General features: G+C 39.9%; 1 protein-coding gene across 1 annotated transcript in view; it reads left to right on the top strand.

Annotated features, from left to right (window-relative positions):
- Positions 1–12,609, top strand: part of DSCAM (DS cell adhesion molecule) — a 690,454-nt gene that overhangs the window by 410,727 nt on the left and 267,118 nt on the right. The window contains exon 9 of the mRNA XM_059889928.1: positions 7,758–8,036. Within this exon, the coding sequence (XP_059745911.1) occupies positions 7,758–8,036 (279 nt within the window). The remainder of the gene's footprint in view (positions 1–7,757; positions 8,037–12,609) is intronic.

Genomic DNA, 12,609 nt, shown 5'->3' with positions numbered 1-12,609 from the left:
GTTGTAGAAAATAATAAAAAGATAAAAATCGATGTCTCCTGCCTCCTGGGTCATTCTGCTTAGGAAACAGCTCTGTACATAGATCTTTCTATTCATATGAGTCATACATTTCATTATAGAATCTTGAACAACAGGCTCTTGGGGTGGATAGAGAAAGACGTTAATGGTGTTGTGTGAACAGAGTGGAGGATTGTGTCACACAGTCAGTGATCTACTTTTCTAGACTTGAGAGCACACTGCAATGTTGCAGAATTGGACAATAACCAGTCTTATAGGTAGACAGTCCATTAACCAGTGTGCTCAACCCACAAGTCACACGTGTTCATCATCCTCACAGTTTTCAGGCCACAGCTTGTACCTGGATGAGTCTACTCATCCAGAGCCCTGAGTCTACTTAGGTTCCAGGCATCCCTGGTGGGCATACAGACCCTGAAATGAGTGTGTAATTGGGACTGGACTCTCAGGGACCAGCCATGGGATTTGCATGCCCATAATGGGCAGTGTTAGGAGATGCGATTTTTGGAGATTTTGTGAAACACATAAGATGTTATAAAAAAATAAAAAATAAAACCTTCTTAACAGTTGGGAAGAAAGGACTTGTTAAACAGAATAGAAAAAAGAGACGGGAAAATTAAAGTATCTGCAGCCATGACTCAGAAGACTTTGGCTTGAGGCAGTCTCTTTAAACAGTCTGATACTGAGAACTGTCAACCTGAGACTTTTGTATGGAGACGCATGGAGTTCAATTACAGAAATGGAATGACAAAATGTGGAATTGATGGAATTATATATGGCAATGGAAAAAGAGCCTCACATGTCTCAACGTGTATGTAAGGCATTTGATTTTCCCAGTGAATTATGGGCCTTGGGACAAAAAGAGGAAAAAAAAAAAAGAGGAAGAGGAAAGGAGGAAAGATGCTAAAGTGAGCTACCTGTGTGTACCACCTGGGCTCTGGGGCCGCATGTTACATAAAGCCCACCACTGACACTCTTATGAATTGTTTCACCATCATTGTTTTACATGTGAAGAAATGGAATCAGAGAGTTAAAAAATAAAAAAACTGGGTCAAGGACTTCTCTGGTGGTCTAGTGGTTAAGAACCCACCTGCCAATGCAGGGGACACAAGTTCAGTCCCTGGTCCAGGAAGATTCCACTTGCCTTGAGACAGTGAAGCCTGTGCACCACAGTTACTGAAGCCCACATGCTAGAGCCCATGCTCAGCAACAAGAGAAGCCACCATATAAGAAGCCCATGCACTGTAACTGGAGAGTAGGGGGCCTACTCTCACACAACTAGAGAAACCTGTGCCCAGCAAGGAAGAGCCAGTGCAGCCAAAAATAAAATAAATGAATGAATGAATGAAAAAAGAAAACTGTATCAAGATAACACTGCTAAAACTACCCACAACTGGCCAACACCCAACTATGTTTCTTTTAATATGCTTTAATAAACTCTCCTCCAGGTGGGGTTGGGGGAGAGAAGTAAAAATTGTTTTGTACCCTCTGAAAAAGAATATACATTTCATTTTTGAGGGGCAAGACAGAAATATATTAGCCTGATTTCATGTTCTTGCTATGCATTTAGAAAGAACAAGAATCTAGATTAACATTTAGTCTAAATTAACACAGCATTAGAGAATGGAACCCACACCATTATGTAGAATGAAATCCACAAAACTGATAAGAAGTGACCTTGAGCAGATATTTACAAACTACATAAGAAGGATATGTGAAAACCTGCTGCAGGTTACATTCATAATTTCTGCTCCTATAATGCGACAGTGTTTCATTATCAATAAGATTCAGAGAATTTACCTTAGAAAATGAGGCAATGAATCTGATAAAGTAAGTGATGTGCCTAAAGCTGGTGATTTGACTTCACCAGAATAATTACAAGAGATTTAGAACCCCTTGGTGTACTTCTTGTCTCCAATTTTGTATCTTATAAATAAAAAATATAAAATATTGGACCCTTTCAAATATTTCTGAGCATTTTCTACAGCAGACTTGCATTCACAGCTGAAGCAAAGGAGACAACATACGTAGTAAGAAGTGACATGTTTGACACATAGGTTTTTAAAATTTAATTTGCACTAAAAACGTGCATCCCAATGTAATGTGGCAAGCGAAACAAGAAGTCACAAAGCTAATGTTAGCATTATTCTGGGAAAATGACTTTTCCCTCGAACTAAATCCTTCCTCTCATCATGTAAAATTTTAACTATCTTGGATACCTTTTTAAAAAATAAATATGTTCTGAAATATTTTAGATATTATTTTTTCCCCATTTAATATATTAACAATAGCTTATGAGTCAAGAGTCTTAATTATGCACCTTGATATTGTATTAACTGCAGAAACACTGGCTGTGAAGAGCAGGGTGCCTCAGCGTAGACTCTGGGCCAGCTGCTGTGTGTGCTGTGGTTGCATCTGCTCTTTGTATTTATGCTTCGTTTCTGCCTCACATTAACCTTACCTATCGTGGCTTCTTACTGAGCCCTTGTCAATATGCCAGTTCTCAGCATCCAGTTGAGACCAAGAAATGAGATAATAAGAGTGCTGCAAAAGTTTAAAATACAATGTTCAGAGTGAGGGATTGTCCTCTGAGTGACGTGAGTGAGGGTTATGCCTAGGCTTCCTTTTTTATTATTATTGACATGAAGAGCCAACTCATTGGAAAAGACCCTGATGCTGGGAAAGACTGAAGGCAGGAGGAGAAGGGGGCGACAGAGGAGGAGATGATTGGATGGCATCACCGATTCAATGGACATGAGTTTGAGCAGGCTCCGAGAGATGGTGAAGGACAGGGAAGCCTAGTGTGCTGCAGTCCACGGGGTTCCAAAAAGTGGAACAGGACTGAACGACTGAACAACAACAATTGGAGTATAATTGCTTTACAATGTTGTGTTACTTTCTGCTGAACAACAGCATGAATCAGCCGTATGTATACATACGTGCTCTCCCTCTCGGACCAGGCTCCTGCCCCCGAATCCCAGCCATCACAGAGTACTGAGCTGAGCTCCCTGTGCTATACAGCAGCTTCCTACTGGCTCTCTATTCTACATAGAGTGTGTGTGTGTATATATCCCACCTTACCCTCCTCTGCCCGAGTCACATGTCCATTTTCTACATCAGAGTCTCTATTCCTGCCCTGCAAATTGGTTCATCTGTGCCATTTTTCTAGATTCCACAAATATGCATTACTATATGATACTTGTTTTTTCTCTTTCTGACTTCACTCTGTATGGAAGATTCTTGTTCCATCTACATCTCTACAAATGACACAATTCCACTCCTTGTTTATGGCTGAGTAATATTCCTGGGCTTTCTGACATTTGTTTTCACTGCTTTGGGGTCTTTATTTCCAGCAGTGTCACTTTATGGATAAATATTCTGAAATTTATTTCTGAAATTATAATTATATGTCCTAGAGTTCTATAAACTAATGAATTACAGATATTTTAGAATTATGGAAAGCATGAATTTTTAAAAATGGATTCTCCTGTAGCTACTTCTTTTTTTTTAATAGCCAATTGATTTTTTATGTATTATGGTTTTTAACTCCTCAGAGAACTCATTACTACACATTTTTTCCTGTTTTTATTTTTTTATTTATTTTTAAGTAATTAATTTATTTTAATTGCAGGCTAATTACTTTACAATATTGTAGTGGTTTTCACCATACATTGACATGAATCAGTCATGGGTGTAGGTACTTCTTGCCTCCATTCTTTGCAAATGATATTCACATGCCATTTTTCTATGCTGTGAGTTTCTTTTGCTATGAAGAAGACACTCCTATATTTAATGAGTATTGACAGCCTACACCCCATATTGTTTTCTGATTAAACAGATAGGTTGAAAGGTATCTATCTTATCTTTCTTTCTTGATCTGGGGTTTAGAAAGTAAGTCCTTATCTATTTCTTTCCTCTCCCATTATAACTGATAAGAAAGGTGGAGTCCTGTACCTTGTCCACTTGTTTCACTTGGGTGTTCCGTTGTTGTTGTTTTTGTTTTGTTTTGTTTTTTCCCTTCAGTAAAGGCCTGGTGCAAGGCAACCAATTCAGGTGCATGTGAAGTTCTGTTAACCCCTATGTTAACTCATCCACTGCTCATAGAAGCCCCCCCACCCTGCCACCTTGATTTACAAATAAGGAAACTGAGGCACAGAGAGAGGGCTAATTGTTAAGTCATGCAGGACTCATTGCCACTCCATGAATTGTAGCCTGCCAGGCTCCTCTGTCCATGGGATTTCCCTGGGTACTGGAGTGGGTTGCCATTTCCTTCTCCAGACTAAAATGACACAGCCAGACTTAAACCCAGGGAGTCTGGCTCCAAAGTTGATTTACCTTCAAAAAATGATCTCCAGTTCAGATAAGAAGCACCCAGCCAGCAACGGGTGCCTAGGTTCATCTGAGAAGACTCACAACTAGGTTTCTGTGTGTAAGAAACCAAAGAATTGTCTTTGAAAATTACTGGCAAGCTAGTCTTACCTAACAGCTTACACCTGGAGAGTCCCTATGCTAACAGGATGTTTGGAAAGAAATAAACTATAGTCTTTGTTGAGAAACATGGACTTAGGATGGGAAGGGAGAAGAAAGAATATGGGACTTAGGTAATGTCTGGGAACATTGTAACCCCACAATATTCAGCCAGTGAGGAACTGGGGAGGGGTCTGTGCTCCAGAGGATAAAAGTGCTTGCTGTAATGTCCCAGGGGTGCCTGCCCACCCAACACCACATCTTTCAAGACCATCATTAAAAGTCTTTCTTTAACTGTGTAAAAACAAACAAAAAGAAACCGAAGAAGAGGGAATGCAGTTACTTTTTATTTTAAAGATGTCAGTTTATTACATGCTAATATTACACGTGGAATAAACATTTGTGACACTTGGGGCAAGATTTAGAGAAATACAAACACTCTTGGTACAGCTTGGCACTTTCCCCACCTCATGACAACCATGAACAAACCAAGCGTAATTCAGCTTGATCTAAACAGGTTGTAGGCTGTCAATACTTATTAAATATGAGAATGTCTTCTTACAGCAGGAAGAATTTACAGGATAGAGAGTGTTAGTCACTCAATCATGTCTGACTCTTTGCGACTTCATGGACTGTAGCCTGCCAGGCTCCTCTGTCCATGGAATTATTCAGGCAAGAATACTGGAGTGGGTGACCATTCCCTTCTCCAGGGGATCTTCCCAACCCAGGGATCAAAACTGGATCCTTTGCACTGCAGGCAGATTCATTACCATCTGAGCTACAGGGAAGCCTGTACAGGATAAAGGGCTCTTTTTTTCAAGAACAGAGGCAAGGCTTAGCTACAGAGGAATCAGAGTGTAAGAGAAAACAGAAACAAAATCCATACTACCTACATTTGTAAAATAGCACTAACTCAATGGTTTGTAATTACCAGGTAGAACCCATCCTGAGATCTTTGTCTCTTAGCATCAGACCAACTTGTTGCAGACCCAAAGTTCTATTAATAACTTCACATTGAGTATCCACAGCAGTTTTGACACTGAATATGCTTGTGTGTTGGAGAAGGCAATGGCACCCCACTCCAGTACTCTTGCCTGGAAAATCCCATGGACGGAGGAGCCTGGTGGGCTGTAGTCCATGGGGTCACTAGGAGTCAAACACGACTGAACGACTTCACTTTCACTTTTCACTTTCATGCATTGGAGAAGGAAATGGCAACCCACTCCAGTGTTCTTGCCTGGAGAATCTCAGGGACGGCGGAGCCTGGTGGGCTGCTGTTTATGGGGTCGCACAGAGTCAGACACGACTGAAGCGACTTAGCAGCAGCAGCAGCAGCATGCTTGTCTGTACCTTTGGCTGTTTGTTTGTTTACTTGCTTGTTTCTCTGGTAAGGTCTAACTTGAGCCACCTGCTTACTGATTCTGGCTGTATTTGCAATTCTAACTTCCCACCTCCTCTAGAAGCATGTGTGTGTGTGTGTGTGTGTGTGTGCGCGCATGCACGTGTGCTTAGTTGCTCAGTCATGTCCAACTCTGCAATCCCATCGACTGTAACCCACCAGGCTCCTCTGTCTGTGGAGATTCTCCTGGAAAGAATACTGGTGTGGGTTGCCATGCCTCCTCCAGGGGATCTTCCCAACCCAGGGATCGAACCCATAATACTAAATAACAGAAAAGCCACTGCTATGCTTTGTTAACATAGCAGCCTATGACTATGCATGCATGACAGCTGTACCGGGTAGAGATGGTATATCATGTTCATTGCTGTCTGACATACTGACATACAGTGCAATATTGAGCACATACTAGCTGCTCAAAACCCACTCCAGTGCTCTTGCCTGGAGAATCCAAGGGATGGGGGAGCCTGGTGGGCTGCCGTCTATGAGGTCGCACAGAGTCGGACAGGACTGACGCGACTTAGCCACAGCAGCAGCAGCAGTAGCTGCTCAAAAAACACTTCTTCAGTAAATGAATGAATGACTGGTTTCCATTCAGTTGTTTCTTAGCTGGATTCCTTACATCTCCCCTGAGTTGATAATGAAATGAAACTATGACTGATTTAATGAATAAATTCTGCAGACATCCTGCTATTTCATAATTTCATTTTATGAAATCACCTAGCATAATAAGTGGCTTACATTAAGTTATATGGGCTTAAAATCTTAATAATCTATGAATAACTATCCCAAAAGACTGATAGGAAGAGCACATTGTCAGGTTGCCCATGACCTCATGACCAATAAGTAACCAAAGGAGAATCCAAAATTGGCTCCTCTGGTGCCATTTTGACTATTTTATGATGCTGATACCCTGTGAGGCCATCTAGGAAGCTGCCAAGAAGAATGATCCTAAGTCAAGAGGGAAAAATAAGAGTGTATTAGGGAAATTAAATGAAAACATAGCATTCCAGATGGAGTGTGGCTGTGTCCATGGCTGGCTGAGCTGAAGGTTATAACCTTATCTTCAGTAGCAGCACATCTCCTCAACTCAGAAAACTGACCATGGACCAGTTCATAATATAAGATCATGGGCAAGGAATGTGCAAAATTAAGGGGGTACAGAGGAAACACAATGGACATGAATCTGAGCAAATTCCAGGAAATAGTGAAGACAGGGAAGCCTGGCATGATTGTCCATGAGGTCACAAAGAGTCAGACACAACTTACTGACTGATAATAACAAGAACTGAGTAACTGTGCAGTTATCCTAACATAAACATTTTAAATTAACATTTGTTATTGGCTGGATATTGGATATTTTAAAGTATTTAATAATAAAACTGAAATCTCTTTCTTCAATAGACCTAAGTATGTTTACTAAAAACGTGTGGAATGGATTGAAGGGAAAACAGTAATTGTAAAGTTAGTATTAGCAAGGCAGGAAAGAAATCTCTTGAACACATTTTTAAAAGCTTCCAAGAGAAAGCCAATCCCAAAGCCGTCTTTCAAGGCATTTACACTGAAAAATGCAGAACCTGAAGTATTTCCTTTAAAAAATGATTATTGAATTTAAAACATTTTAATCAAAATAATTAGATTAAGCATATTTTCTGCAGTATTAATACAAATTAACCCATGCTTATCATTTAGAACAATAAGAAAATTCAAAGAACAGGAGAGCCCTATTTCAAATCTTCTGCTAGTTCATATATGTGTATGCTGTAGCAGTGACTTGTATTGCTCTTTCAGTGTCATGCAAGAGGGTTAAAGAAAAGAGAATGTAGAGTAATGACAGTTCATTATCATCTTTCCTTTATTACTTCTTCTTTTCTTTCAGTTCCACCTTTTATCCAGCCTTTTGAGTTTCCAAGGTTCTCCATCGGACAGCGGGTCTTCATCCCGTGCGTTGTGGTCTCAGGGGACTTACCCATCACCATCACCTGGCAGAAAGATGGCCGGCCAATCCCAGCAAGCCTCGGGGTGACCATTGACAACATTGACTTCACAAGCTCCTTAAGGATTTCCAATCTTTCCCTGATGCACAATGGGAATTATACCTGCATAGCCCGCAATGAGGCAGCAGCTGTGGAGCACCAAAGCCAGCTAATTGTGAGAGGTAAGGAGGGACTGAGGCTGTGTGGCATCCATGCAGTCAAACTCAATAACGCTCGTCAACGGTGTTTCCTTGAAATATTCAAAGTAACTAGAATTCCCATTCAAACACACACACACACAGCTGTAGGAACCAACTATGAACTCCTCTAAACTCCAAACCAAGGTTTAATTGATATTTACCTAAAATATGAAATTTCAAAAATTAGCCAAGAAGAAATGTATGGATGAAGATGTGAGGTCCATGGGATATATTTCTTGAAATAGGGCTTCCCTACATTAACCCGGTGATAGTTGAGGCCCAAAGCTCATGAGCACATGCTGTGTTGAATTTACCTTATAGCACTTTTTGTATTATCATTTAGACTGATGGTTTTAAAAATAATATTTGTCAAAAGCCATATATCACAGTTTTTCTAAAGTCAAAACATATAAGGTAGCTTTTATATGTTTTTGTTTTCTAGTTTCTAAAATGTAGTTTTTTCTTCATCATTTCTTTTGAGCATTAAATCTCTCATTATCTGCGAAGGGTACTGAAACATCTATTAAATAAGTGAAGTATGGCAAAAATTTATTAAAAAATTGAAAGAAGGTAGTTTAATTTGCAGAAAATTTTTCTAGGGCTCTCAGTGAACCTGAAATGTAAGCTAAAGTCTCATTTCACATCTCTGCCCAGATCTCCTAATTCTCATTAAGGTTCACATGCATTACCTGCAAAATGAGAAGCTAGTGTTCTCCAGTGTCTGTGGAGCATCGATGTTCTGTGATTTCATGCTTCTTCTAGAGGTGTATGTGTTCATCTACCCATACAATACTCACCCACATTGCAGAAGTAATTGTATGAAATTAAAGATTTATATTAATGTTGACTATTTGCATTTTGGGGCTTCACAGGTGACACTAGTGGTAAAGAAAGTGAGTGCAAATCTCTTAGTTGTGTCTGACTCTTTGTGACCCCATGGACTGTGGCCCACCAGGTTCCTCTGTCCATGGGATACTCTAGGCAAGAATACTGGAGTGGGTTACCATTCCCTTCTCCAGGGATCTTTCTGACCCAGGGATTGAACTGAGGTCTCCTGCACTGCAGGCAGATTTTTTACCTTCTAAGCAAGAACCTGCCTGCCAATGCAGGATTTTAAAGTTCTCTAACACAGGGCTCTCATCATAGTTATCAAGAGGGATGGATTCCATTACCTTCAAGACAGTCAGTAGATCTGAGCAAACTCTTTCTTGAGCTGTAGATTCCCAAGTCCTTTCTCAGACCTTGCACCTGGTCTCCATGACACTTCTCCTTCCTTTCTGCTGAAAAGTAATGCCCATTCTGGCTAGTTGGCAACAGAATAAAGTGAAGCATACTTAGAATTCATATGAAGAAACCAACTTTGTATTTGTGAAAAAGAGTTTCCCCGAGTAAATCAGAACATCTACCTTCAATTAGATACAAACCAAAGGCACAAATGGCCTTATACTAATAAAATTAGGAGCAATGATTTTTTCCCAGTTTTGAAGATACATAAACATGGAAGCTGCTCCAGTACTGCTTCCCAAATGCTTTCTTATGAGAAGAACTGACTCTCACTATCATTTGAAAGGTCAAAACAGGGAGTAAATCAGCCTGACTCTGATATAATCTACTCTGAAGGATCCAGGTCAGAGAAGAAAAATGCTAGATGAAAATGTACACGAGTGTTCTGTGAATTGCTTGACTTTGCAGGAAAGGCAGGTGAACTTTTTGACCAAGGCAAAAGTCAAGTGACCTGGAATTGAGCTCAGCCAATCAGGATAATGCAGATGACCATAATCTGATTAGTGTCTCTCTGTGGCTGTTTTAAAAAATATGTTAAATAAGCTTCTGTGAAATTAACATTGAATCACTAGTTGGATAATACAGCCCTGAGAAAGAAGATGTGCTTCACAAGTAGGTCAGTAGCTGGAGAAATAGTCAAGGACAAAATGATGTGGGGCACTGGTTTTCAATCTGGACTTCACTATGAAATCTCCTGAGAGATTTAAGAAAACACTGATGACTATTTTCTAGTCCTAACTAAACACACGACCCTATGGACTGTAGCCTACCAGGCTCCTCCATCCATGGGATTTTCCAGGCAAGAGTACTGGAGTGGGTTGCCATTTCCTTCTCCAAACTAAACACAAGTAAATCACCATCTCTGGGAGCAGATCCATCTCCCAAATCTCTGGGGCATTATTCTTTCTTTTTTTAATTCAAAAATCATCTGTTAATGATTCTTGAATTTTTTACATATTAAAATTACCTGGGGAGCTTTAAAAAATGCCTGATGTCCAGGCTGAAGTCCAAATAAATAAACATCACTGGTGGGGTGGTGGGGGGGACCCAAGCACAATGGGTAAATTTGGGGGACCCAAATTTACACCAGAATTTGTAAAATTTCTAAGCTGATTATAAAATGCAGGGAAGTTTAAGTCCACATACCCTAGGTAATTTGAATATACAACTACTTTAGAAGTCTATTTTGTTCTGTAAATGCAAAGAGAGGCCATTGGTGACTTTAAGCCAGCAGCATGACCTGATTTATGTTTTTGATCATCACACTAGCAGCTGTGTAAAGAATGGACTGGTTCAGAAAGCAAAGATAGTAGATAAGAAGGCATTTCAGAAGTTGAGGCAAGATAGAAAGTGACTTGAGTGAAAGTAGTGGGTCAAGGTAATAAGAAGCAGTTTTAATTTGCAATATGTTTTGGAGGCAGAGCAAACAAAACATGTTATAAAGTGACTATAGCAAGTGAGAAAGAAGATTCCTTAATTGGAGTACATATTTTGCCTAGTCAGGTAGATGAAAGTGTCTGCAGCAAAAGTTGAAAAGATGTAAGGAGTAGCAGTTGTCACAGGGAAATAACCATACGAGAGCAACAAGAGTGTCTAGACCCAAGGCATTCCAAATTTAAATTTAAGAATAAGAGGAGAAATCCACAAAGGAGACAGGAATAAAAAGCAGTCACTGAAACAGGAAGAAATCCAGTGGATTGTGGGGCCCTGAAAGCAAAACAGCAAATAATCAGGAAAGATACATAATAAAGTATATCATGTCCCACCAAAAGTAGAAAAAGAGGAAAACCAAGAATTGTTCATTGGGTTTGGGGGAAGATGAACACTGATTTGACCTTGCACAACGGGGTGGCTACAGTGAATGAGAAAAAAGAAAGGGAGGTAACTGAATGTGTGGAAACTCAAGAAAATACACTTATTTTTATATTTTCAAGAATGTTGCTGTGGCAGGAGGCAGAAAAAATGGAAAGGAAGTTAGATATGGACATGGGACAAGGGAAGCTTACATACTAAAGGGAATGAGCCAGTAGAGAGGAAAAACTGTATGTGGCAGGGCAAAGAGATTATTAGAGGATCCAGGTCCTTGACTTAGTTAATTGGGTTCTTTTACCAATGGAATATGTCCAAACTAATATAATAATAATCCTAGTAGGGCCCCATAAGGTAGAACCAACAGAAATGGTTGGAAATTTCAGACAGCCAGGTTTGGGGTCAAGTAACTTAAAAGATACATTTAAAAAGTCATCAGAGAGTAACACACAATGGATTTATCCTCCTACCATGAACAATTATGAAAAGTGAAAGTGTTACTCACTCAGTCATATCCAACTCTTTGCAACCCCATGAACAGTAGCCCCACAGGCTCCTCTGTCCCTGGGATTTCCCAGGCAGGAATACCAGAGTGGTTAGCCGTTCCCTTCTCCAGGAAATCTTCTCAACATAGGGATCAAACCCAGGTCTCCTGCATTGCAGGCAGATTCTTTACCATCTGAGTCACCAGGAAAGCTCATCAACAATTATAAAACTAGACAAAAATTTGTAAAGTAATCATTTTTCAGGCAGTGAAACACACAGTAGAGGGCTGTGTGGTCCTTGAGATAAATATGACCTGTTCCCCAAATGCACCCCAGATCTTTGCTTGGTGCACTTTCCAAACCATGATAGCAGGATGAAGAGCCAAAACAGATAATAGTGACTTTTCAGGTGATGATAAACAAAGATTAACATTTAGAATTATTGAGGTGCTAGATATTTCAGGGCAGAGTACTAGGGAGTGGGGACCTGTTCAAAGAAAGATTTCCTAATATCTGTATAGGGTTCCCTTTGAGTCTTTAGCTAGGTACTATGCTTCACATGCGTAGGGTGAGACTTTATGAGATCTAGTAGAGAACAGTTACCAGGAAAATGTGACATGATTAAAGATTCCAAGAATTACACAGTGCTGAGAAGTGTTGAATTTCTGACTAATCAGAGTAGAGAATACACAGGGAATTCAGTTGAAATCTCAGAGAAGCCACAACTAAAAGAGACCTAATCTAGTCCTGGAATAAGGGTTCTTCTAAACCAGCCTTAACAACAAGGCTATGAGTTGTCTTGACAGGATAAATTTCTTCACCAGTAAATTAACTGTCTGCAGTCATACCATTTAACACTCTTAAAAGGAAGACAACAAAATCCAGACTATCAATACATAGCATATCCACAATGCCTTACATATATTTACTGGGTATGGGGAAAAAAATAGGAAAATGTGAGCCATAAATAAAAGAAA

The sequence above is a fragment of the Bos taurus genome, chromosome 1 (assembly GCF_002263795.3).
Source record: "Bos taurus isolate L1 Dominette 01449 registration number 42190680 breed Hereford chromosome 1, ARS-UCD2.0, whole genome shotgun sequence".
NCBI lineage: Eukaryota > Metazoa > Chordata > Mammalia > Artiodactyla > Bovidae > Bos > Bos taurus.
Note: the sequence above shows the minus strand (reverse complement) of the source record. Positions and strands in the feature narration are given on the sequence as shown.